Source organism: Microcebus murinus, unplaced genomic scaffold, assembly GCF_040939455.1.
Source record: "Microcebus murinus isolate Inina unplaced genomic scaffold, M.murinus_Inina_mat1.0 scaf010_hap2_Mmur4.0, whole genome shotgun sequence".
NCBI classification, from domain to species: Eukaryota; Metazoa; Chordata; class Mammalia; order Primates; family Cheirogaleidae; genus Microcebus; species Microcebus murinus.
In genome coordinates, this window is record NW_027438956.1 from 149257 (window position 1) to 173668 (window position 24412).

General features: G+C 60.4%; 3 protein-coding genes across 12 annotated transcripts; 1 reads left to right on the forward strand and 2 right to left on the reverse strand.

The window, feature by feature from the left end:
• Positions 1-6649: 6649 nt before the first annotated feature.
• Positions 6650-9928, reverse strand: RFNG (RFNG O-fucosylpeptide 3-beta-N-acetylglucosaminyltransferase). The gene is made up of 8 exons (XM_012777248.3): positions 9627-9928; positions 9423-9471; positions 8840-8942; positions 8587-8740; positions 8251-8339; positions 8004-8169; positions 7512-7597; positions 6650-7434 (listed from the first exon to the last, which is right to left on the reverse strand). Exons 1-8 carry the CDS (start codon positions 9870-9872, stop codon positions 7359-7361), a joined length of 969 nt encoding a protein of 322 aa, XP_012632702.3. The 5' UTR covers positions 9873-9928; the 3' UTR covers positions 6650-7358.
• Positions 9929-9978: 50 nt separating this feature from the next.
• On the forward strand, positions 9979-15730 carry GPS1 (G protein pathway suppressor 1). 10 transcript variants are annotated; one of them, XM_012777236.3, is made up of 15 exons: positions 9988-10072; positions 10351-10554; positions 11334-11426; positions 11944-12125; positions 12659-12823; positions 12909-13044; positions 13156-13233; positions 13419-13479; positions 13998-14083; positions 14292-14386; positions 14539-14647; positions 14778-14858; positions 14950-15087; positions 15163-15297; positions 15375-15730. In XM_012777236.3, exons 1-15 carry the CDS (start codon positions 10040-10042, stop codon positions 15447-15449), a joined length of 1671 nt encoding a protein of 556 aa, XP_012632690.1. In that variant the 5' UTR covers positions 9988-10039; the 3' UTR covers positions 15450-15730. The 10 variants fall into 10 exon arrangements, with proteins under 10 accessions (XP_012632694.1, XP_012632695.1, XP_012632696.1 ...); XM_012777239.3 differs by having other exon boundaries at positions 13422-13479; XM_020280887.2 differs by having other exon boundaries at positions 13422-13479; positions 14542-14647.
• A 283-nt stretch (positions 15731-16013) lies between these two features.
• Positions 16014-24150, reverse strand: DUS1L (dihydrouridine synthase 1 like). The gene is made up of 14 exons (XM_012777246.3): positions 23924-24150; positions 22911-23157; positions 22259-22367; positions 21669-21719; positions 21074-21186; positions 20130-20212; positions 19868-19971; positions 19207-19351; positions 18852-18948; positions 18684-18769; positions 18022-18164; positions 16842-16879; positions 16503-16578; positions 16014-16396 (listed from the first exon to the last, which is right to left on the reverse strand). Exons 2-14 carry the CDS (start codon positions 23145-23147, stop codon positions 16257-16259), a joined length of 1422 nt encoding a protein of 473 aa, XP_012632700.1. The 5' UTR covers positions 23148-23157; positions 23924-24150; the 3' UTR covers positions 16014-16256.
• Between the last annotated feature and the right edge of the window lie 262 nt (positions 24151-24412).

Consider the following 24412-nt stretch of genomic DNA (forward strand, 5'->3'; position numbering starts at 1 on the left):
CAGGGTGGGGTCGGGGGCAGCCGAAGGGGCCGGAGCCTCCGGGGCAGAGCCTGGGGGAGCACAGGCTGTGCTCGCAAGTCCGCATGGGGTCCCTTTCGAGTCTACGGCTGAGCACCCGGCTGCAGTGTGCAGGGCAAGACTGCTCAAGGGAGTGGCTGCTGTGAGGGTTGGACAGAGCAGAGCCAGGTGTGGGGGTGCTGGAGACGGCAGTTCCAGCCCAGCCAGGGTGCAGGCAGCTCACTGCCATCCCGTTCACTCCCTGAGCATCCGGGTGAAACCTGGAAAGTCCGGTTCTCCCGAGTCAGGATCGATCATGAGATCAGGTCTGCTGTAGTCCTACCATGTTTCCCCAAAAATAAGACAGGGTCTTTTTCTTTTTTAGTATGGCTTTTTTATTTTATTATTTTTTTTTATTTTGGCATATTATGGGGGTACAGATTTTAAGGTTTCAATAAATGCCCTTTCCCCCCTCCCCCCACAAGTCTGAGTCTCCAGCATGACCATCCCCCAGAAGGTGCACATCTCACTCATTATGTATGTATATACCCGCCCCCTCCCCCCTGCCCAATACCCTATTACTGTAGTACCTATGTGACCACTTAGGTGCTGCTCAGTTAATACCAGTTTGCTGGTGAGTATATGTGGTGCTTGTTTTTCCATTCTTGGGATACTTCACTTAGTAGTATGGGTTCCAGCTCTAACCAGGAAAATATAAGATGTGCTATATCACCATTGTTTCTTAGAGCTGAATAGTACTCCATGGTATACATATACCACATTTTATTAATCCATTCTTGGATTGATGGGCACTTGGGCTGTTTCCATAGCCTTGCAATTATGAATTGTGCTGCTATAAACATTCAAGTGCAGGTGTCTTTTTTGTACAGTATAAGACGGGGTCTTATATTTATTTTTCCTCAAGAAGACACCCTAGGGCTTATTTTCAGGGGATGTGTTATTTTTTTAATTTTTTTTTAAGTACGGTACAACAATCTACATTTATTCAAATAGAGTTAAGTCGTCTTCTTGTGGAACATCATCATCACTCTCCAAACCCCGAATTCCATCCTGAATTTCTTGCGACTCTATTTCCTTTAGAACCATCGGCCCCAATCTCTCATGTCGAGCCATAGAGCTCTCATGGGGTAGATGAGAAGAGCTGCTCATCTTTCCCGCTCCGTGAGGAAATGCAAGGGTTGCGCAGATTCGCTGCGTAGCCACGCCCATCACTAGGTCTTATTTTCGGGGTAGGGCTTATATTGTGCAAATGCTTAGAAATCCTGCTAGGGCTTATTTTATGGGTAGGTCTTATTTTCAGGGAAACATGGTACTCTCTGAAGCCTAAAGCCAAGCCCTGATTGTAGTCACAAGGGAGATGGTTTGGAAGCTGAATCCCATGCACTAAGTTAGAGGGCCTTGGGGGACACTTTAGGTTTTCCACAGATAGCCCTAATAAAGTGTAAAACCAAACCTGAACAGGTTCAAAGAGGTTAGGCAGTAACTAAGCTGCCTACTGCTACAAAAGTCAACACTCTTCAGAGGAAGATAACAAAATCTAGACTTATATCATCATCTACAGTGTCTAAAATACAACAGACATTATCTGGAATTGAAAAGAAACAGGAAAGTCAATGAAAACAAAGCAGTCAATAGATTTTTCTCTGGATTTACCAGGCAAAACATTAAAGCAGTTATTGTAAATACGTTCAAAGAATTATAGGAAAATACATCGATGGGTGAGCAAATAGGAAACTCAGCCCCGAAGAGAAATCTATAAAAAGAAACACCTGGGAAAAATTTTAAGTATAAGAACTAAATTAAAAATTCACTAAGTAGGTTTAACAGCAGATTGTAGCTGACAAGATCAACACACTTGGAGAGAGATCGATGGAAATGATCCAATCTGAAGGAAGGGAACAAAAAGATGGAAGAAAAACAGACTCCTCAAGAACCCTCTGGATAACATAAAATGGTCTAATATACAGGTGGTTGAAATCTCAGAAAAATAAGATAGAATAGGGCTGAAAAATATTTGAAGAAATAATGCCCCCAAACTTCCAAAATTTTATTAGAATCATCAACTTACAGCTCCTAGAAGCCCAGTGAACTCCAAGCAGGGTAAGTATAAAAGGAAACACACCAAGGCATGTCATGGTTAATGTGATTAAAACCAAAGATAGAAGGAAAATCTGGAAAGAGTCCAGAGAAAAAAATGCACATCACTGACAGGAACAGCGACGGGAAGGGGGACGTTCTCCGTGGAAACTCAGGGAGGAACAGGAGCCACGTGGTGGTGCCTGTAGTCCCAGGCACTTGGGAGGCCGAGGCGGATGATCGCTGGGGCCCAGGAGAAGCCGTTACCCAGCTGAAGGTTGCAAAGGTGAACTCATATGGCTACTTCTAAGAGTTAATGGTTTTAGCTCTTCTGTTTAGGTCTTTGGTGGATTTGGAGTTACGTTTTGTATATGGCATGCACTAGGAATCCAAATTCATTCCTCTTTATTTAACTTTGTATTTATTTATTTATTTATTTATTTATTTATTTATTTATTTATTTATTTATTTATTGAGACAGAGTCTCACTTTTGTTGCCCAGGCTAGAGTGAGTGCCGTGGCGTCAGCCTAGCTCACAGCAACCTCAAACTCCTGGGCTCAAGCGATCCTCCTGCCTCAGCCTCCCAAGTAGCTGGGACTACAGGCATGTGCCACCATGCCCGGCTAGTTTTTTGTATATATATTTTTAGTTGGTCAATTAATTTCTTTCTATTTTTAGTAGAGACGGGGTCTCGCTCAGGCTGGTTTTGAACTCCCAACCTCGAGCAATCCGCCCGCCTCGGCCTCCCAGAGTGCTAGGATTACAGGCGTGAGCCACCGCGCCCCGGCCTCATTTATTTTTTAACATTTGTTTAGAGATGAGGGTCTCACACTATGTTGCCCAGGCTGGTCTCAAACCCCTAGCCTCAAGCAATCCTCCTGCCTTGGCCTCCCAAGTAGCTGGGACTACAGACGTGAGCCGCCGTGCCTGAGTAATCTGCTCAAGTCGCCGCTTTCAGTTCTTTTGGGTATTTACTCAGAAGTGGAATTGCTGGATCACATGGCAATTTTACTTATTTATATTTGAGGCAGTATCTCAGGCTCTCACCAGGCTGGAGGGCAGTGGCATCATCATAGCTCACTGCAGCCTCAAACTCCTGGGCTCCAGTGATCTTCCTACCTTAGCCTCCCGAGCAGCTGGGACTACAGGTGCCACCACCTCAGCTAATTTTTGTATGTTTTGTAGAGACGGCGTCTTGCTGCGCTGCTCAGGCTGGTCTCGAACCCCTGGTCTCAAGTGATCCGATCCTCCTGCCTTAACCTCCAAAAGGGCTGGGATTACAGATGTGAGCTACTGTGCCCAGCCTCAAAGGAATTCTTTATGTTCCAAAGTCACTTAACACTCTGAAAGCTACCAACCTTCCTCATTGCCTCAAAATCTTTTGTGGAACCATATCTCCTTTTTTTTGAGACAGCCTCGCTTTCCTGCCCAGGCTAGAGTGAGTGCCGTGGCGTCAGCCTAGCTCACAGCAACCTCAAACTCCTGGGCTCAAGCAATCCTCCTGCCTCAGCCTCCCAAGTAGCTGGGAGTACAGGCATGCGCCACCGTGCCCAGCTAATTTTTTCTATATATATTAGTTGGTCAATTAATTTCTATTTATAGTAGAGACGGGGTCTTGCTCTTGCTCAGACTGGTTTTGAACTCCTGAGCTGGAGCAATCTGCCCGCCTCAGCCTCCCAGAGTGCTAGGATTACAGGTGTGAGCCACCGCGCCCAGTCTTTTCTTTGAGACAGAGTCTCACTCTGTTGCCCGGGCTAGAGTGCCGTGGTGTCAGCCTAGCTCACAGCAACTTCAAACTCCTGGGCTCAAGCGATCCTCCTGCCTGTTTATTTTTTCTTTTCCCTGTTTCTGTCTGTGCTAATCGTTATTTCCTTCGTCCTGTTCACTTTGGGTTTTAATTTGTTCTTTTTTTCTAGTTCCTTAAGCTATCAAGTTGGGTTGTCGCCTTGAGATCTTTCTTCTGTTCAACGTGAGCATTTGCAGTTGTCAATTTCTGCTTTTGCTGCGTCGCCTACGTTTTGGCAAGCTGCGTTTTTGTTTCCATTTGTCTCTATGTATTTTCAAATTTCTGATTTCTTCCTTGACCCACTGACTGTTATTAAGAGTATGTTGTTAAATTTCCACAAATTTGTTATTTTCCCAGTCTTCCTCTGCTACTGACTTGTAACTTGGTTCCATCGGTGCAGAGAAGATGTTTGTTGGTGATGCCTTCCTAAACGAGTTGAGACTTGGTTTGTGGGTCACGTGGGTCTGTCCCGGCGCAGCGTCCCCGTGTGCTCGAGACCGTGCTGCTGCCCTGGGTGGAGCGGTCCCCACGGCTCTGTCATGTCTACCTGGTATATTGTGCTGCTCAGGCCCCTGGGCTGAAGGGTGTCCACTGAGCATGGACATACCCTTGTGACCTGCCATAATAGGCGTCGTGTGGCCTGCGCCTGTGGCCACCTTGCTGCCTCAGGGGCTAACAGTGCCCACCTAGAGGCCCCTGTCTGGTTTCTTCCCACCGTGCCAGCTCCCTGGACCCCCCGGCCTGTCCGCAAGCTCCATCTGCTCCTGAGATGTCCCTACGCCGCCCCCACGCTCCGTTACCCGGCAACCTGGGCCAGCCCAGTCCAGCAGGGCCTTGAGGCTGGGATGGGCCGTCTCTACCCAGGACATCCCAGCTGCAGGACCAGCTGGGCCGGGGAATGGCTGTTCGAATAAAAACGGAAAATTACTGGCTTGAAAGTTCATAATCATAACCCAACACACGTCGGGAGAATCGTGACTGGTCACTTAGGAGAAAAGCCTCAAGACCTTGTAAGTGGACCTGAACTTAGGCTAAAAAAGGAAAGAAATGAAACGAGTCCAACCCCAGAGAATGGCTTGAGTAACAAGCTGCCATTTCATAGCTATTGGGCCGCAACATGATGTTTTAAGTTATAAGACCAGTATGACACGATTGAAGTACAATGGATACAAAGTTACATTTGCAGAGGGATTGCAAGTTGAACTCGCCCTTTTTGTGGAGACATGATCTGGCTCCGTTGCCCAGGCGTGTCTTGACCTCCTGGCCTCTAGCGATCCTCCCACCTCGGCCTCCCAAAGTGCTGGGGTTTCCATAGTGTGAGCTGACTCTTTTTCGGTCAGCATGTGCCACGGCAGCTATAAAACCACTCACGTTCTAGGTGATCATCTGCTCACAGGAATCCACCCTGGACACCCCTCCTGTTGTTGCGAGTGTGTTCTCGCTTACATTCCCTGCAATCTGACGCCGTCCATGGGTGGGGCCCGAGCAAGGTGTGGGTTCGGCGCAGGCTGGGGAATCCTTATGTGATGGTCAGCGGGAGACTCAGATCCTCAAAACCGCATGTCTGTCGGGAACCAAGTGCCCAGCACGCCCATGTCCACTCTCAAGGGGCTAGAGGCAACGTGGCAGGGGTGGGCGGCTGATGCAGGTGGCATTTGCTCTCGAGGGACCTGACTGTTGCTGGGACGATTCTGCAGCAACTTTTAAGAAGTTGCTGTTGGCCAGGCACGGTGGCTCATGCCTGTAATCCTAGCACTCTGGGAGGCCGAGGCGGGCGGATTGCTTGAGGTCAGGAGTTTGAAACCAGCCTGAGCAAGAGCGAGACCCCATCTCTACTATAAATAGAAAAAAATTAATTGGCCAACTAATATATATGTAAAAAATTAGCCGGGCATGGGGGCACATGCCTGTAGTCCCAGCGACATGGGAGGCTGAGCCAGGATTGCTTGAGCCCAGGAGTTTGAGGTTGCTGTGGGCTAGGCTGATGCCACGGCACTCACTCCAGCCTGGGCAACAAAGTGAGACTCTGTCTCAAAAAATAAAACAAAAGAAGTTGCTGTTTTCTCTTCTCCACTGTTGACATGAAGGTTTCGGCTCCGCCTTCCCCTCCTGCCCACTGCCCCAGGCGCAGGGCCGGAGCCTCTTCCTGCACTTCGGGGAAGACCGGGCGTGCTGGACCCCAGGTGTCCCCGGGCTGCATTTTACTCCCAGCCATGCACCAAGGAACCAGCTGGAAACCAGCCCTTGCCAACTCCAACCCGGTTATGTGGGCATCGCCACCCTGACCCCTCGACACCTACATCTGCACACGCCCGCTCATGAGTGCACACGCAGGTACTGCCGCGGACACACGCCCTGCACACGTGCAGACACACACGCCTGGACACATACCCACCTACACGCACGCACACGCCCCCTCTCGATAGGGTCACGCAGGCACGTCTGCACGCCGACGACCACGCACACACATGTGCCCAAACACATGCTTATACCCGAGTACACATGTTGTGCACCCACTCGTACCCCCCAAGCACATAGCTGTACGTACACACGCAGACACACACACACACGCAGACACACGCTGGTCCACACTGTGCTGAGAAACCAAGCGCAACACTCAGGACGACGTCCTCCCGGGACAGTGTCTGCCGGGTTTAAGGGACGGGTAGGACCATGAGGACCACTCGGACCTGCCTGGGAAGGAGACGGCCTGGGCAGAGCCCTCCTGGGAGGGAGGAAGTGGGGGTGGCGAAGACAGGAGCCCAAGCGAGTGCGGAGGAAGCTTTACTCACAGCAGCGGAGAGAGGCCCGGGAAGGCCACGGCCCTGGCGCTCTGTTCCCCCCAGGGGAGGCGCCAGTCCAGGCTGGTGGGTCTGCTCAGAGGTGTGGGTTAGGGGTGTTCTCACCCCTGAGGGGTCCCCCAATGAAAGTCTCACTGTTTTATGGACCTGGCCCCCGTGGAGGGGAGCACAGGGCCCGCGTGGAAGGGTCCTGAACACCGCCAAGTCGGAGGAGAGCGTCTTTGAGACCACCTGGAGGCCTCCAGGCAGGGGCGCCTGGGCCAGGAGTGCAGCTCTAGCTGAGAGGTTGGCCCTCCGCTGAGTCCAGACTGCATTGGGCTACAGGGCCGGTCTGCAGCCGGGACAGCAGCTGCCCCATGAGGCCGGCCAGGCTGCACCCTGGCGACAGTCATGGTCCAGCCCGAGAAACCACAGGCAGGGCCTTGGCGTGGGCCACTCTCCAGCACGTGGCCCGCCTGGCCGCCGGCTCCCCGCCCAGCAGGGTGAGGAGGAAGGCAGGACGGAGCCCTGGGAGTGGAGCCCTCTGCAGCACAGCCCCTCCCCGTCTTCCTGGGGAGGCCCCTGGCACTCCGAGCACCCAGGGCTGGGGGTGCTGCAGGCCAGGTGGGGGCGGTGCCATTCCCTCTCCTGGCACCTGCGGCAGAGCCAGCGCCAGCCCCGGGTCAGGGGTCGCTGGTCACCGAGAGGTGGGGTCCCCCTGCCTAGGGCACCAGGCCGTGTCTGGGTAGAGAAGGCAGTGGATGGACTTAAACCTGGGGAGGGAGAGAGTGGGGGTCAGGTCTGTGGGTAGGGCCTGGCACCAGGACCCCCACCCCCACCACCCACTCACCGTGTGGGATCCTGCTGCAGGCTGAAGACTCCAGCCACACTGACCACGTTATGGGGGTTTTCAGGACCCCCATAGCTCAGGGTGACCTAGAAAAGGATGGGGGCCCAGGGCAGGGGCTGCTCTGGTCTCAGGCCCAGAGCCTCCAAGCCCTCCCCAGCCCAGAAACCCCTGCCGGAGGGGCCCTAGACCCACCTACTTTCCAGGCTAGGGTTGGTGAATATCACCGAAGGGTGACTGAGCGGGGAAGGGGGTTTCAGGTGACACCATCACCACCCAGAGCCCAGTTGTCCCTGCTCCCCACCATAGGATCTGCCCTTCCCCTGCCCACACCTGCCCCCTGCAGACGCTTTGCCATCCAGCAGGCCCAGGCACCTGCTCAGGGTCCACTCCAGCCCTTGCCGAGCTGGACCCCTGAGCTGGGCTGGGCGAGGCCAGGGGCCTGCGCCAGGGCAGCAGCACCTCCAGAGGCGCCAGGGAGCACAGCACCCATACCTGCTGGAGCACAGTATCCCGAGGCAGCCCCTGCAAGTTCTCCAGGTGGGAGTGGAAGAGGGGGCTGTGCAGCAGGCGGGCACCCAGCAGCCCCTCCACGATGTAGCCCACTGTGCAGTCGTCGGGCAGCCGTACCCGCTCAGCCGTGCTCATGAAGCTGCCCAGGCTGTGTGTGGGGGGGGCTGTCAGTGCCTGCTCGGCCTCAGCTGCCCTGCCCCCATCCCCACCCTGCCTCCCCCCCACTCACCTGGCCCACGGGCTCATCTTGAGGGCGAGGCCTCTGCTGAGGCAGAACCCGGCCCCACCGGTGGCAAACCAGAACTTGACTGTGGTCGCCTGCAGTCAAGGGGTGGCAGTCAAGGCTGCCTGGGGCACGCTTCTCACCCCAAGCCCTCCCTGGGCTCCCCAGGCATCTCCCCCAGGCAGAGACTGGGAGATCTGGCCTGAAGCACCTCCTGGCCTGCCCAGCTCCCAGAAGGCCACACTGGGCCGCCTGGGGGGGTCAGCGTGTGCCCCAGCCCCGATCCCCGCTAGGCCTGGCTTTCCAGGCTCTCAGCTGTGCCTCCCTGTCCCCGGCACTCACAGTTCCGCCTCCCTGGACCCTCTCCGTGGCCTCGATGGGGTGGTCCAGGCTGGGCCGCCCCAAGTAGACGTCTTGGCTGGGCGAGAAGGTGGACAGCAGGTGCAGGAGGCTTTCGGGGTTCACGTAGTTGTCGTCGTCCACGTGGCAGAACCACCTGCAGCGGGAGGGGACGTTGTTGCGAGGGCCAAGGCCAAAGGGCCCCCGGCCCAGCTCAGCCCCGGCTCTCTGAGGGCCGGCCACAGCCACCGCATACTTGCGCCCGGACTCGATGAACTTGTCATACTCCACGGACATCTTGCAGCAGAGGGCCTGGCGGGTGCGCACGGCAGAGCAATTGGTGTTGATGACGTGGCCGCCTGCCAGTTGGAGAAAGGGGAACGTGAGGGTCGAGTGCTGAGCAAGGGTGGTGTCCAGCTGCCCTGTGAGGTCCAGCGGCTGTCTGGTGGGCCTGGCTACCTCGCCAAACCCAGTCACAGCCCCAGTTCTGCTCTCCATCGGCCGATCCCATTGGTAATCTCTGAAGTTGAAGCGGATGACAGTCATTGGGGTCTTGAGAGGAACTGGGCAGAGGTGGAAGGGACAATGCCAGCCTTCTTCGGGGACGTGGCACTGGCCTGAGTTCCTGGAAGTTCAGCAGAGTTTGGCTGGCAGGGAAGACACTGGGCTGACCAAGAGGTGGGTGCTGAGGCTCTGCTCTCTGTGGCCTGTGAGAGCACGGGCAAGAGCCTTCACCTCCCCGGATCTCCCACACATAGGCAGAGAACAACAGTCCCCATGACACAGGAGCACGACCCCCAGTCTCTCTTCTGGAGCAGGAGGGCTGGGGAGATGCTCACCTCCCCGGAGCTCTAGCTCAGGGTCGTCCCCGTCGGTGAAGATGAACGTCTGGGGAGAGACGGCCAGAGAGGCATCAGGGGGCTGCCCAGGGCGACCCTAGGGAGGAGCCCAGTGCCCTGCGCCCCCTTCGGTCCGCGGCCTGGGAGGGAGGAGACCGGATGGTGGTTCGGCGGGGCCCGGGGTGCCGGGCGGGGACTACTCACCTGCCGGCGGGCCCGGGAGATCCAGGTGCGCAGCAGCAGCCGCAGGCGCGGCCCGTGGTTCTTCCGGGTGGTCTTGACGGCGATGAAGACGTCGTCCGGCCGCAGCCCCGGGAGGGCGGCGGGCAGGGCCGGGGCGGGGGTGCGGGCGGGCGCGCGGGGCAGCGGCAGCGGCAGCAGCAGCAGCGCGGCCAGGGCCGCGGTCAGCGCGAGGCAGGCCCGGCACAGCGCGCCCCGCGCGCGGCTCATGCGGCGGCCGCGACCCCCGACGCCGCCGGGCGGGCGCGCCTGGCCGGAGCCGCGGGTGTGCCGCGGCCCCTTTAAGCGCGCGGCGGCCCCGCCCCGCCCCGCGCCCCGGAAGCAGCGGCCGCGCTGCCCCGGAAGTGGACGGCGCGCCGCGGCGGGGTGGGCGCAAGATGCCGCTGCCGGTTCAGGTGTTTAACTTGCAGGTAACGAGCCGCGGCCGCGCCGCCCCCGCGCCCCGCACCCCGCGCCCCGCCGCCGGGGCCGGGCGAGGCCGACCGGGGCGCGGGGCCTGCGCCAGGAGCCGGCCGGGCGCTCCGGGCCGGGCCTCCGCGGGCAGCGAGCGTCGGGGCCGCCGCGTCGGGGCCGCAGGCCGGGGCCTTGCCTCCGCCGCGGCTGCGCGCCCGCCCGCCCGCCGCCCTCCCTGCCCCCAGCCGCTCGGGAGGGTCCCGGCCGCCGACGCTAACGCTCTTTCTCCCTTCAGCAGCCAGCCAGCTCTGTGTCAGGGTCGGGGGGTGCAGAAAGTCAGGACAGAATGAGGGATAGCTCGGCCCCCAGCTCGGCCTCCTCGTCAGTGACAGATCTGTACTGCACCCCTCACAGCAGTAGGTCAGACCTCTTCCTGCCTGGCACGGCCGGGGACTTCAGCCTGAGCGCCAGTCTGTCGGCCTGTACGCTGCTTTATGAGGTACCTTCCAGGAGAGGGGGCCCCAGCGAGCGAGCGAGGGAGGGGGGAGCAGAGCGCCAGCCGCCCCCGCCGTGGCTGGGCCCTGCTGCTCTGCCGGCCGAGGACAGGGACTCAGTGCCAAGCAGGAGGGCAGGGCGCAGCGCGCCCGGGGTCTGCTGAGGGAGCCGCGCTCTGTGCTTTTCCGCAGGAGAGCCGAGGCCAGGGCCTCCCAGGCTCCTGCCGGGCCGGGTGCGGCGGGCTTCTTCCAGCCTGCTCTGTAGAGGTCCTAAGCCGAGGTCCTGGCCCCTCTGTCCCTCCCAGCTGGGGGCCATAGGACTCCCCGAGACGACTCCTTTCCCTTCTCCCAACCCCGTGGCGTGACTCTCAGCCCTGTATCGCTGCTCCAGCTGCTCAGGACAGATTCCGGGGGCTGGTTCTCCTACCTCCTGGGGTTAAGGTGGCGTTTATTTCTTCTCTATGGCTCGCAGGAAGCTGCATCAGGACAGTGGCTGGGAATGTGCAGGGGCCCTGGGTGTCCCTGTGTAGGTGTTCCTCCCAGTGTCTGCTTTCCCGCTCCAGACATGGGCGGTTAGAGTGGGGCAAATGGCCTCTCCCTGATGTAGGGCGCTGGAACCCGGGTGGGAGTGAGGACGGGCTGGGGAGGGCGTGCTTGGGGGTGAGTGGTCCGATCATGCCTTGGAAGATCTGGGGCAGAGCTGACCACGGGAACAGTGAGGGTCTCTCGCCCTCCCTGGGCAGTCCCCTGCTCGAGATGCCAAGGTGCCTGGCCCATGTTGCAGGGGGCCGTGGAGCCCATGCAGATCGACGTGGACCCCCAGGAGGACCCACAGAATGCACCCGATGTCAACTATGTGGTGGAGAACCCCACTCTGGTATGGAGCCCGGGGGAGAACATGGGGTGTCTCTGTCCTTCTGGAGAGTCCCTACTAGACTCCCCACCACAGCCTGTACAGTAGATAGGCCCACTCTTCTCAGAAACCTTCCCGGTCATGTCTTTTTTTGACCCAGAAACCTCTAGGGTTTCTGATTGCCTGCTCATATTGGGTTCATAGCCCAGCTTGAGACCCTGCACCCACTTCTTGCCAACATGGAAGAGCTCTGCTCATGGCCCACAATCTCCAATTACAGTGCTCTACCCTGGAGGCTCCTGCCCCCCACCCACGCCAGTGGTCTCTCCTCAGCCCCTGGGACAGCAGTCCATCTTGTGATCCCAGGCGCATAGTCCAGTTCCTGTCATAGGCCCAGGTCCTTTCTGGCATGAGTGAAGGGCCAGCATTCTGGCCAAGACAGTCAGGCCTCTGTACCTGACTTGCTGGCCTAGGGTTGGGGTCTGGAGTCCTGGCTTGCATACCCTACCTGACCTTGTCTGCTCCCCTGACCCCACCCCAGGACTTGGAGCAGTACGCGGCCAGCTACAGCGGCCTGATGCGCATTGAGCGGCTACAGTTCATTGCTGACCACTGCCCCCCGCTGCGGGTGGAGGCCCTGAAGATGGCCCTCTCCTTTGTGCAGAGGACCTTTAACGTGGACATGTACGAGGAGATCCACCGGAAGCTCTCAGAGGCCACCAGGTGAGGCCAGGTGCTCGGCACAAGGAGACAGAGGCCACAGTGGGAGCAGGCACCTGGGGCTGGGTGTGGTGTGTCCCCCTCCTGTGCCCTGTAACTCCCGGCACCCCTACCTCTGTGGTGCTCACAGCAGCACTTGCCAGCACGGCGACACTGCCGTACGCAGCAGGGACGGGCTTCCCTGTTGAGAAGTTGGGGCGGGTGGTGCTCTCGTTCCTGACTAGGAGAACGAAAGCTCCCCGTGTCCCAGCCTCTCAACACGTGTGTATACGTTCAGGTGTTCTGAGTGGAGCTGCTGGCGGAGATGACGTGGAGGTGGCAGCCCCTCGTCCCGTTGGGCTTTCCCACCCAGCTGTGGGCTTCTGGGGTCAGCGATTGTCTCTGTGCCCCTCGTGCAGACTGGGCCCCTCAAGGTGGGGGTTGGGGACAGGCAGGGGCCCGTGGGAGGTGCCCACCTGCCTACAGAACAGCCTCTGGGGGCCAGCCTATGGCTGGCGACTTCCCCCCGCCTCCCTGACAGCCAGGTCCTCTCTCAGGGAGCTGCAAAACGCACCGGACGCCATCCCCGAGAGTGGTGTGGAGCCCCCGCCCCTGGACACGGCCTGGGTGGAGGCCACTCGGAAGAAGGCCCTGCTGAAGCTGGAGAAGCTGGACACGGACCTCAAGAACTACAAGGGCAACTCCATCAAGGAGAGCATCAGGTGCCAGCCCACCTGGGCAGGGGAGGCGGGGGGCGGCCAGGCCCAGAGGGGCGCCGCCAGCGTCTGCTCATGGCTGGACCCATAGGCGTGGCCACGACGACCTGGGCGACCACTACCTCGACTGTGGGGACCTCAGCAACGCCCTCAAGTGTTACTCCCGGGCGCGAGACTATTGTACCAGCGCCAAGCACGTCATCAACATGTGCCTCAACGTCATCAAGGTCAGGCCTGCGGCAGGCGTGGGCATGAGGGGGGTACCTGCTGGGCAGCACTGGTTGTGGGGCAGGAGGGGGTGCCCGGGCTCAGTCTGTCCCCACCTGCTCGTCTGCCAGGTCAGTGTCTACTTGCAAAATTGGTCTCACGTGCTGAGCTACGTCAGCAAGGCCGAGTCCACCCCAGAGATTGCTGAGGTATGAGCCGCCATGACCGAGACCCTGCCCAGGAGCCCTGGCCACTGCCGGTGCCTCTGATGCCCCTCACCACGTTCTCCCCCAAGTCTGACTTTCTTCCCTCTTGGGCTGGGGCCAGGGCCTGGGCACGGGGTTGTGGGGGATGAGGAGGGCGTGGGCCTCACGTGTGTGGCTTCCCTCTGCAGCAGCGAGGAGAACGGGACAGCCAGACCCAGGCCATTCTCACCAAGCTCAAGTGTGCCGCAGGTGAGGCCTGGGTGCCAGGGCGCAGGAGCCTCAGCTGACCCCCAAACACCCCACTTGTTGAGTCCTCACGCCTAGGGAAGGGGTGCTCCTTTCTGTGTCACGCAGCTGGGGAAGCCTTGCTATTTGTCGGAGTGCGGGGTATCATGGGGCACATGTGCCCCCACGTCCACAGGTGTAGATGACGCCTGCTCAGGTCCACTGGGGAGAAGCCATGTATGTGGTCCAGGACGGAGGTATCCTCTGACAGGCTGGTCTTGTAGCCGGTACCCCCCTGGTCAGCTGCATGGCGTGGGCAGGTCCACTGGCTCCAGCTTCTCTGAGCCTGGGGGTCTGCAGCGGTGGGGGCAGTGGCTTCAGGCTTCCCTGGCTTCGGGAGCCTGCCGTGTTGGTGCAGGCAGTGGTTTCAGCTCAGCGGCTAGCATTCCCACCCCCCACACGGGCCTTATGAGGCGCTGCCGGCTCCCTGCAGGTGGCCAGGCCTCATCCCTGCTTCTCCCCTTCCTGGTCCCCTCCACCAGGCTTGGCCGAGTTGGCTGCGAGGAAGTACAAGCAGGCCGCCAAGTGCTTCTTGCTGGCCTCGTTTGATCACTGCGACTTCCCTGAGGTGAGGGCCTTGGGATCTCTGGGGAGGAGCCCTCCTGGGGACTTGGTGATACAGTGAGGGCTTGTGCTTTGGGCTTTCTACTGGGGGAGGCGGGTCTCCCCCAAGGGGCTCCTCGCCATGCTCTGAGCCAGCGATGGCAGGGCTGGTGGCCCATCCCTGACATCTTGGTCTCTCATGACCCCCGTGACGCTGGGTCTCTGGTCTTCAGCTGCTGTCCCCCAGCAATGTGGCTGTCTATGGCGGCCTGTGTGCCTTGGCCACCTTTGACCGGCAGGAGCTGCAGCGCAACGTCATTTCCAGCAGGTCAGTGGGGGTGGGCACTGGGCCCCTCCTCCTGCCGGACCCCGGCCCTGCAGTTTCCCAGTTGTTTGCCTGGGGATTAGTGTCCTGTGGGTCCCTTGGAGGGTGGGGGGCAGGCAGTGGAGGGTGGGGGGCTCAGAGGAATCTGGCATCAGCAGCTCTTTCAAGCTGTTCCTGGAGCTGGAGCCACAGGTTCGAGACATCATCTTCAAATTCTACGAGTCCAAGTACGCCTCCTGTCTGAAGATGCTGGACGAGATGAAGGTGGGTCCTGGCCACGGGTGGGGGCGAGAGCGGGGCCCGGCCACCTGGGGGCTGGCTGGTCTCCTGCTCCGAGGGCCAGGGCAGCAGCAGCAGCAGCAGCAGCCGGTCCCTGACCCATCCTCCTCTTCAGGACAACCTGCTCTTGGACATGTACCTGGCTCCCCATGTCAGGACCCTGTACACTCAGATCCGCAACCGTGCCCTCATCCAGGTAAGCCTGGGGAAGCAGGGGGACAGGCTGGGACACTTGCCATGTGTCTGGGAGCTGTGGGCAGCTGATACCCAACACCCCTGCGCCCCAGTATTTCAGTCCCTACGTGTCGGCCGACATGCACAAGATGGCAGCAGCTTTCAACACCACAGTAGCAGCCCTGGAGGACGAGCTGACGCAGCTCATCCTGGAGGGGCTCATCAACGCCCGCGTGGACTCGCACAGCAAGGTGGCCACGTGCTTTGGGGGCGGCGGGGTGGTGTCCGGCACCCCACCGGGCCTCACTGAGCCTGCGCCTGTGCAGATCCTGTACGCCCGGGATGTGGACCAGCGCAGCACCACGTTCGAGAAGTCCCTGCTGATGGGCAAGGAGTTCCAGCGCCGTGCCAAGGCCATGATGCTGAGGGCAGCTGTGCTGCGCAACCAGATCCATGTCAAGGTGAGTGGCCCAGCGGGTGCTGGGACGCGGGCCACGCCCATGTGGTGAGTGGGCTGAGAGCCTTTGTCTCCCCACAGTCCCCACCCAGAGAAGGGAGCCAGGGGGAGCTGACTCCGGCCAACAGCCAGTCTCGGATGAGCACCAACATGTGAGGGCTGCCGGCCTCCAGGACAGCCTGCACCCCCCCAGCCTTGGACACAGCACTGGGGCTTCCTGCCTGCCCACCTCCAGCAGCACCCCTCCACCCCACTGTGCCCTGCGCCGGGGGCCTGGGGAGGCTGGCGGCTGCCAGCTGTGGCCCCTTCCTGGAATGGGGGGCCTACAGGACTCAACTCTGTGGGTTCCTCCCCAGGGACCTGACTGCAGCGCCCAGCCCCCTCCTGCACGTGGCGCAGATGCCTTGACTGGTCGATTAAAGAGCAGGTTGAGCGTTGCCCTTGGCTGTTCCTCCTCCCCCTCAGTTGCCTTTGGTTTCTAAGGTTTGTCTCTCTGGGTAGGGCTTTGGCCAGGGCCTGGTCAGAGAAACTAGGGTGGCCTAGTCCTTGGGCTCCACTGTATGCCCCAGCCTGGCCTGCTGTCAGGGCTGTCCTGCTCTCAGGAGGCTCCCTGGGGGTTCTAGCTGCCTGTTCTGCAGGGGAGGCAGGAGGGGACCCATGTCCCAGCTTTCCCCTGTGCACCTCATCGGGTCAGTGGTCATGGGCTGTTGGCTCTCTGTGCACCTTTGAAATGATTTATTGTTCACTTTTTAGAACACAGAGTTGTGAGGACAGGGCAGGTCCAGCCTGAGGCCTGCTCCCAGCTGCAGCATTTCCAGGCCCCAGTGTGGGCCAAGAGGAGGACATTGGCACGTCCTTCCATGTTAAATAGCAGGAGATTCCCTGAGAAAAAGGCGTTTCCTTAAGTAGGACGTGTCCAGGCTCCAGCAGCAGTCCCGGGGTGGGGGCAGGTCCTACTGGCCCTCAGGCCAGCGCACTGCCCACAACTTCAGAGAAGCCACCTGGTGCCCCAGGCCCAGCCTGCTGAGGCTCCTGCAGCCCAAGCTGGGCCCCTTTGCAGGCCAGAGACTTCTCCAGTTTGGTTTTAAAAAGCAATCCGTGACCTGGCAGAGGGGGCGAGAAGGGATGTGGGAGTCAGGAAGCCAGGGGTCTCACTGCCTACAGGGGTGCGGGGGAAGGAGGGGCTGATGGCAGCAGGTGTCCCCTCACCTGGGCAATCCGCAGTCTCTTTAAAGGCCCGCTTCTTACAGCAGCCACGACACAGATTGAACACACACCTGTTGCCCTGGGCACAGGAAAGCCAGTGAGCCTGCAGCTGACCCCACACCCCCAGGGCCAGGCTAGGTAGGACAGCATGGGGTGTGGGGGACCTGGCCAGCTGGAAACCTCCCAGAGTCCCCCAGCTTGGACACAGGCACGCCTAGCCCAGCTTTGGCTGTGTCCAGGCTGTAAGCGCAGCTGGGCAGATGCCGCCCTGAGTGGTGTGGGGACCCCTGGCCTACCCCGGGGAGCTGAGGCCTGGGCAGCACACAGCCAGAACCTACTCACTTTTGGGTTTCCACACTGGTCACACTTTGCATATTTTGCTAGGAAGAAAAAAACAAACAGGGTGCTGGTTGGATGAGGGGAGCCTGAGGTGGCCTATCGGCCTCCATGTAGCCTGCTGATGGCATCCCTGCCAGCCGGGCAGCTCTGGGGAGGGCAGCAGACACAGGCTTTAACCCCTGAGCAAGGGATGTCCTGTGGGAAGTGAATGAGAAGCAGGTGGGCTTGGGACCCCAGCAAGAAGAGTGGCCTCATTACGTCCCCTAGACAGGAACGATGGGCACAGCTGGCCCACCTGCAGGGCTCCTAAGCAGAAGGGCCAAGAGGGCCCTCAAGGCAAAGCTCCACCTCCCACCTGTCCAGCTGCCTACGCGCACCACAGCCCGGGCAGGAAACTGCCGCAGCCCCTTGGCAACCCACCAGCCCCTGGGGGGCATGTGGCAAGGTCTCCAGATTCTTCCGGCTGGTCTGTTCCCGGTAGGCTCCCACTGGGCAGGGGCCTGGGACTCAACCAAGCCCGAGAGGCCACCTGGGCTGGCCCAGGACACAGAGGGACACCGGGGGTCTCGGCACTGAGGCCTCCAGCCTGACACATGAAGCTGTGTCCAAGAAGTCTACATGTTTCTGGTCTCACAAAAGGGACAAGCAGCCTCATCCTGTCTAATCCAGGCTCCTTCCTGCTGGTGCCTGTGCCCAAAGGCATGGCTTCCGGCCCAGCAGTGTGACCCCACACACTTGCCTGGGGGCTCTTGGCCTTCTGCTCGGGCCACTCCCACACAGAGCTGGGGCCCACCCTGGGCTCTGCTATGCAAGGTCAGCTTCAGTGACCCAAGGCCCTGATGTGCAGACAAGCCCCTCAGACGACACCTGGCTGTGGGCTCGTCCACAGCCTTGTCTGGCTGGCTGTGACTAATGTTCCCACGTGCACCGTGTGCTGTGGCTCAGGATGATTAGTGGCCCTGCACAGGCCCCTGTGTTCAGACCTGGGGTCTGCCCTGACCACACTGCCCAGGCCCCGGGGTGGGGCCTTCCCCGTGCCCGTCTTTGGCTCGGGGCCATCAGCCCCACTGACCAAGTCTGGGTTTCTGCCCCAGCAACATGAGGACACAGGCAATGAAGTGACCACCCCGGTTGGCCTCAGCCACGCCGCCGCCCCAGCCCCAATGGCAGGATCCATGCTTACGCTTCAGAGATGGGTCGAAGGTCTTGTGGGGGTTCCTCAGCTGCTTCTTCTGCTTATTCTTGGACAGGACCTCTGAGCTGCCCTCCTCCTCCTCCAGGGCCCGCTTACTGCAAGCCCCCGAGTTCCTGCTCCCCTCCCGGGGCCTGAGGGGAAGGCGGTGGGTGGTGCACAAGGACCCCCTGGGAGGTGGCCCAGCCATAGCCAAGCAGGCAGAGCCCAGCTGAGGACCCAGGGCGAGGAGGGGCGGGTGGCCACATCAGGTGCTGGCACATGGGATGTGCATGTGGCTCCGGACACCTGAGCAGCTTCATGGGCGGGGCTCGTGTGCAGCCCACAGGGCGGAATGCATGGCTGGCACAGAGCTTTGGGGCCCAGGGTCTGAGCCACTGAGCTGGTCCAGGCAGGGCTGTGGCCACAGATGGCCTCACCTCAGAGAACCCAGAGGACAAACCTACCAGAATCAGAGGGGCTTGGAAAAGTTCTCATGAGGAAAAGATTTAAAACCTAAGTGTCCACTGACAGGGAAGGATAGAGCTAAGCCACCAAGGCCGCCAGCCAGGCCCTGCGTGGCTGCGGTGGAGCGCTCAGGGAGGCGTGTGGCCAGGGACGAACCTGGGCCGCCCCTGACCCTCGAGCACTCCTGGTGCGGGCTGGGGGCTCACCCTGGCCGGACGTAGGGCTGGCAGATCCAGTGGAAGAACGGCAGGTCACTGGTGGGCTTCTCTCCCTGCTGCCTAGACATCTCCTCCTGCCAAAGCCCAAGCCCCCCGGTCAGGGACTTGAGCCCCCACCCATGGCCCTGCCTGGCTCCCACCTGCCCTGGCGCCTGCCTGGCAGCGCAGCTTCAGCTCCTGGCTCACAGCAGCGATGCCCTCCAGGGTCTTCACTTTGGCGAGCTCCTCTCGAAGCTGCTGGTGCACCTGCAGCCTGAGACAGATGCCCATCACGCGGGGCTGGGCCCGCTCTTACTCCCAGTCACCTGAGCCCACACCAAGTGCAAGGCACACAAGGGCACTGTGTATCTCTTTCTGCCTGACTTCACTTCTAATTCCCCCCAGCCCTTGGAGACTCGGCCATCAGCAAACCCTTTGGGTAAAGCCTCCAGAACGCCGCAGGCAGGACTGACAGCATCCGCTTGGACAGCCCCCAAGCCCCCAGGGAGCCTCCATCTTAGGGTCGACTCACGTGTGGTGCCACAGCTTGAAGAGGTGGGCCCGGACGTAGGACAGTGGGCAGGGGTGCTGGCGCACGAGGTCCAGGTACTCCTCCACCAGCTCCCACACTGCAGGGCTCCGGCCCTCGAACAGGGCGGGGTTGTGCAGGTTGCCCTCTGTGTGAGAGGAGGGAGGGAGGCCTCGTGGGGCCGCTTCCAGGGGGACAGCAGACGAAAGCCTGTGGCACCCAGGAAACTCGCCCGTGCCTCTCGTGCCAAGGACAAGGCTGGCCACCTGGCGCACTGGCCGGCCCATTGGGAAAGCCTGGCCCCAGGGCTCAGCTGACAGGACCTTCAAAGACCATCTGTGACAGCACTGCAGTGAGGACGGTGGCAGCAGAGGCTGCTAACCTGGGTGGTGGCAGCAGGATGTGCACAGGGCCCCCTGCTGCAGTCCCCACCCCACACCTGCACTCCCGACCCCCCCCACACCTGTGTCCCCACCCAACACACCTGCACTCATGACCCCCCACACACCCGTGTCCCCACCCGACACACCTGCACTCATGACCCCCTGCACGCCCGTGTCCTCACCCGACACACCTGCACTCATGACCCCCTGCACGCCCATGTCCCCACCCCACACACCTGCACTCATGACCCCCTGCACGCCCGTGTCCCCACCCCACACACCTGCACTCATGACCCCCTGCACGCCCGTGTCCCGCAGGCACCGCTCCACGTCCTGCAGGCACTGGATGTTCCCGTTGGCAAACACAGGGATGGCCACAGCCTTCCTGTTGGGGAAACACCTGTCCCATCATCGCAGCCAGGACATGGCCCACACCTGGGATACCCCAAAGTTCACCTTGGGAGGCGCTTCCCCGCCCACCACCCACCGCCTCCCTAGGCGTCAAGTGCTGAGCTCTCTCAGAGGCGGAATTGTGTCACTCACCGCACAGCCTTGATGTGTTCCCAGGACGCTGCGCCTGACAGGGGCCCCCTCTGCTCCTTGGTGCGTCCGTGCACGGTCAGCAACTAGGACAGACCAGCAGCCGCTCAGCCTCGCTCCTGGCCAGAGCCCCTGCCGACTCTAGGACCCTCTCCCTCGGCTTCTTGATCCCCCAGCAAGGCAAAGGCCATCCTGGGCATGGCCTGGTCCCTGCTCCTACTGGGTCCTGAGTCCTGGGTCCTGGGCCCCACAGGCCACACGTGTGCCCAGCTGATGTCCTGGCTCCCCTGGGAGGAGCCCCCAGGCTGGGAAGCAACATTGTCCCGACTGCCCAAGGCCGAAGGTGCAGGGGAGATCAGCTCCAGGCTGACCCTAGGCTGGTGGGGCGTCGGGGGCAGGTGAGACCTCACCCTCAGGTCACTAGATTCCTGTCCATCCCCAGCAGGTGTCTTGAGGTGTGCAACTGTGGACAAGGCCCACTCCAGGCCTTCACTGGGCCAAGCTGAACGTGTAGAGAACCCAGGCAAGGGACCAGCGCTGTCAACAGCCCCCTGGGGGGTTGGATACTGAGCTCTCCTAAAGGAGGCCCTGGCCAACCTCTGGGCACTAGGATGTGGCAGTGACACCAACACTGTTCTCTCTACAGGCATAAAGCCTGGAGCCAGCACAGCACTTCCTGTTACAGAAGACTGAGCCTGGGGTGCCAGCACGCAGAGCCAGTGGGGACTCAGGAGAGCCACTGCCTTCAAAGAGGCCAGGGCGCATACTGTCCGAGTGGGCACAGGAAGAGCCTCAGCTGTCTCCTCCATGAAAGGGCCCAGGGGAGGATGTACAGCAGGCACCCAGGACAGGGACCTCGAGGGTGGGAACCACCCTCCCCTACTGACACCCCATTATCAAGATAGGCCAGCGCTGCTGCTCAGACACCCCCACAACCCGGGGCTCACCTGGCAGCCGGCCTTCTCCAGCATCTGGGCGTACCGCACCGTCTTCTCAATCTCTGGGAAGACACGGATCTTGCACGTGACAGGAACAGAGAGTTTCTCATGGGCCAGCAGAACTGGGGAGAAGAGAGACCACTTGTGAGGGAACTGTGGCATGCCACTCGGCGGAGCCGAGGCAGCTTTGCTGGGAGGCAGCTCCAGCTGACACTTCCAGGATGCTGGCCTGGTCCCCTCTGCCTTCCCTCTGCCCTCATGAGTTCACATAACAAGTGGGGCCAACACCAGCTCCCACGTGGTGGCAGCTGAGACCCAGCTCTATCCCCCAGGATGTTAGGAGGCTGGGATGAAGCAAAGACACAGCCCCAGAACTGACTGTCTGCTTCTAGGGGACAGCTGGTACAGTGCAGGTGACCTCACAGTCCCCTCCTTCCAGCAGGGAGCATGCCATGGCCAGGAGTTCCCAGGGTGATCCCAAGACACTCCATAAGCTCAGGTGTTCTCCTGAGCCCCAACACATGGCCAGTGCCATGGCCCCACAGCCCCACACAGCTATCTCTGGGGCTTCCCCACATCCGTGCGGCGACACACAGCCACTCACTCATTCTTTGGAGCAGGTCCCACTCTTCCTGCAGGAAGGCACCATAGTGACCTGCAAAGGACAGGTGTGGCCTGCTGGTACCCCCGATGTTGAGGCCAGGCAGGACCAAGGCTGCCTCTGTACCCTCCTCCCATTTGGGTCACTGTCTCTCCTGCAGCCACGCAGGCCCTGGGCCATCCTGCCAGGCCTGCCCCTATGGGGACCCCAAAAGCAGTAGTATCTCAGGCAGGGGCAGGGTGACAACTCCCGAGTCAGGCAGTTTGTCGGCATCTGACTTTAGGGCTCTTTGCCCAGCAGCCCAACCCCAAAGGTTGAGGAACAGGATAGCTACCCTGCTTGGTTTGGGAACAACCAGCACCTCCTCAGGGCCCAGTGAGGAAGACAGGCAGGGGTGACAGGCAAACATGTCAGCAAATCATATTGATCCAGAAGGAAGTCCCTGAAGGGTGTGAGCGCCCACAGAGCAAGGGCTCAGCCCCACCCAGGGCCACACTCACTGGCCCTGGACCCTGCAGCTGGGGTGTCCACGGGCTCCAGGCACGCCTAGCCCCTGGGGAGTGCTCAACACAGAACCCTGGAGCCGGACTTGCCTCTCTTGGCTATCATCTGTGGACAGCCCAAGTTCAGGTCGATGGCGTCGCAGTGATCCTGTGCCAGGAGAGCCGCCTGGACAAACACCTCTGGGTCATTGGCACAGAACTGGAGAAGACACAGAAGTCACCCACGAGCCCAGCCAGGCCCTAGTACCTTGCTGCACAGCCCCACGAGGGGTTCTACCGTGACCTGATCAGGGTGTGGTCCTGGGGTTCCCTGCAGGATGGTGTCCGGCTCTACCAGCGTTTACAAGGTGACAGAGCTAGGATGAGTCCCCAGACCACTGAGAGTAAGGCACAGATTCATAGACTTTCCTTTGATCTGTAGCAGAAGCCACTACACTGACTTCTCCTGAAGAGCAAAGCCTTCTCTCTAATCATTCTGAAGAGGGAGGGAGGCAGCCCTGAGGGTGACATCAAGGGGCTTGAATCTCATACCCCCACTGTCTGGACCAGCTCCCAGGGAAGGGGGTCAGTTTCTGGGAGGCGCACTTGGCTCCACCTTGCATCAACTCCCCACACTTGGCACCACCTCCACCCCCTTACCCTGGAATTGGGAAGCTGTTTCTGAAAAGGCTGAGGGTGAAATCCCCACACAGAGCGAAGACTGCTTCACAAGTGTTTCAGGGGCCAAGGCGCCCCTGCCCACCTGCACAATGAGGGGCCGGTCCTCCGGGCACACTTCGCAGTAGAGGTTTTCCTTCCGGTAGTTTGCGTCGCGGACGAAGACCTGGGCATGCAGCATGGGGGTGTAGCACAGCTGTGCCCCGTGGCGGCGGCTCAGCAGCCTCCAGGCCAGCTCGCTTTGGTCCACCATGGGAGCCACCACGTGGCGGGCTCCCCCCAGGGTGCGGCTCCAGAACTCGAAGCCCTGCAGCTTGGCCATCGTCTCCGCACTGACAGAGGGAGGAAGACCAGGGGCTCAGTCAGGGCAGCAGAGAGCACAACGTCTTCAACTCGCAGGAAGTGGTTCCTCTTAACGCCCCTCCTGTGCCACCTGGTGGAACTGCTGGATGGGTCGCACACATGGGCACTACAACTGTCAGTCAGCACGGGCTTGAGAAAGGACGCCCCGGTGCTGCCACCTTCTAGTGGAGACCTTGGTCAAGTCACTGGACCTCTCTGGGCCTAGACCCCCTCATTTGTCAGTGTCAGTGGGACTAAACGTTCGCCTGGAAGGATGGGTGTGAAGAGAAGATGAAATAGCAAAAACAGCACCCAAGTAATACGATCAAGGCACAACCCACCAGGCCAGGCCGTTCCTGCCAGCCACGACCCCTCCTCCGAAGTGTCAGATCTCCCAGTGAGGCTGTCACCATCCCTGACAGAACACTGTGAGGATGTGCCACTGTGACCCTACTTCCTTGTAAAAAACAATTCTTGCCCCCTAGAAAGGGAGAGAAAGAACAGAGACGCTGCTCCCCTTTTATCCCCTTCGGGCCTGGCGCGTCACCTGGGTGGAACCACCCTCCCTTACCCGCGACTCCACTTAACCTCCGGTGGGTCGGAGGAAACTCGCGTTGAGGCAGCCCCACAGCCGCGCCGCTCCCGGAACGACTCCACACGCTGAGGGTCGTAACTGACCGGGGCCCACCCCTTGGCACGGCATTTTCAGCGACTGTGAAATTACACAGGAATCACCGGAGTCACCGGCGTCCTTACCTGAGAGGGTCCCCGCGTATCCGCGCCGCGCGTGGCACTGGCTCGGGTGGGGCCGGCTGGGGCCGGGGCGCTGGGCCCCGCCGCCCCCGCGTCCGCCGCGCCGCCCTCCCCGGCCCGGCCTGGCCCGGTCCCGTCCCCGCTCGGGCTGCCGCAAACGCCGCCGCAGCGCGCCGAGGCCGCCGCCGGGCCCAGCGCTCCGCGCTGCCGCCGGAAGGGCCGCTGCCTGGGCGGTCCGGGCGGTCCGCGGTACGGCGGGAAACCCGTCCCCCCGGAAACCGCGCTCGGCACGGAAGGGCCGGCGTCAGAGAGGCCGCCCGAGGGGTCGGAGGTCAGAGGCCGAGGTCAGCGCCGCCAGGCCTGGGTCTCGAGAGGCCATGACCGTCGCTTACAACGGGGTGCAGGTCATGTGGAAATTAGGCCTCGTTACGGGGTGAACAAAGCCCGGGTGGACCCTGGGGCGGGGGCATCGTCGCCCCAAAGCGGCCCCCA

Excerpts from the sequence above, each read along its gene's own strand:
- RFNG (XM_012777248.3), bottom strand. The coding sequence starts at position 9,872 with ATGAGCCGCGCGCGGGGCGCGCTGTGCCGGGCCTGCCTCGCGCTGACC. Across the intron at positions 7,598-8,003 it reads GGGATACTGTGCTCCAGCAG|GTCACCCTGAGCTATGGGGG; the intron begins GTATGGGTGCTG and ends ATCCTTTTCTAG. Across the intron at positions 7,435-7,511 it reads CTGCAGCAGGATCCCACACG|GTTTAAGTCCATCCACTGCC; the intron begins GTGAGTGGGTGG and ends CTCCCTCCCCAG.
- GPS1 (XM_012777236.3), top strand. The coding sequence starts at position 10,040 with ATGCCGCTGCCGGTTCAGGTGTTTAACTTGCAG. Across the intron at positions 13,045-13,155 it reads TGTGCCTCAACGTCATCAAG|GTCAGTGTCTACTTGCAAAA; the intron begins GTCAGGCCTGCG and ends CTCGTCTGCCAG. Across the intron at positions 15,298-15,374 it reads GCAACCAGATCCATGTCAAG|TCCCCACCCAGAGAAGGGAG; the intron begins GTGAGTGGCCCA and ends GTCTCCCCACAG.
- DUS1L (XM_012777246.3), bottom strand. The coding sequence starts at position 23,147 with ATGGCCAAGCTGCAGGGCTTCGAGTTCTGGAGCCGCACCCTGGGGGGA. Across the intron at positions 18,949-19,206 it reads TTCAAGCTGTGGCACCACAC|GCTGCAGGTGCACCAGCAGC; the intron begins GTGAGTCGACCC and ends CATCTGTCTCAG. Across the intron at positions 18,165-18,683 it reads CAGCCCTACGTCCGGCCAGG|GCCCCGGGAGGGGAGCAGGA; the intron begins GTGAGCCCCCAG and ends CCTTCCCCTCAG.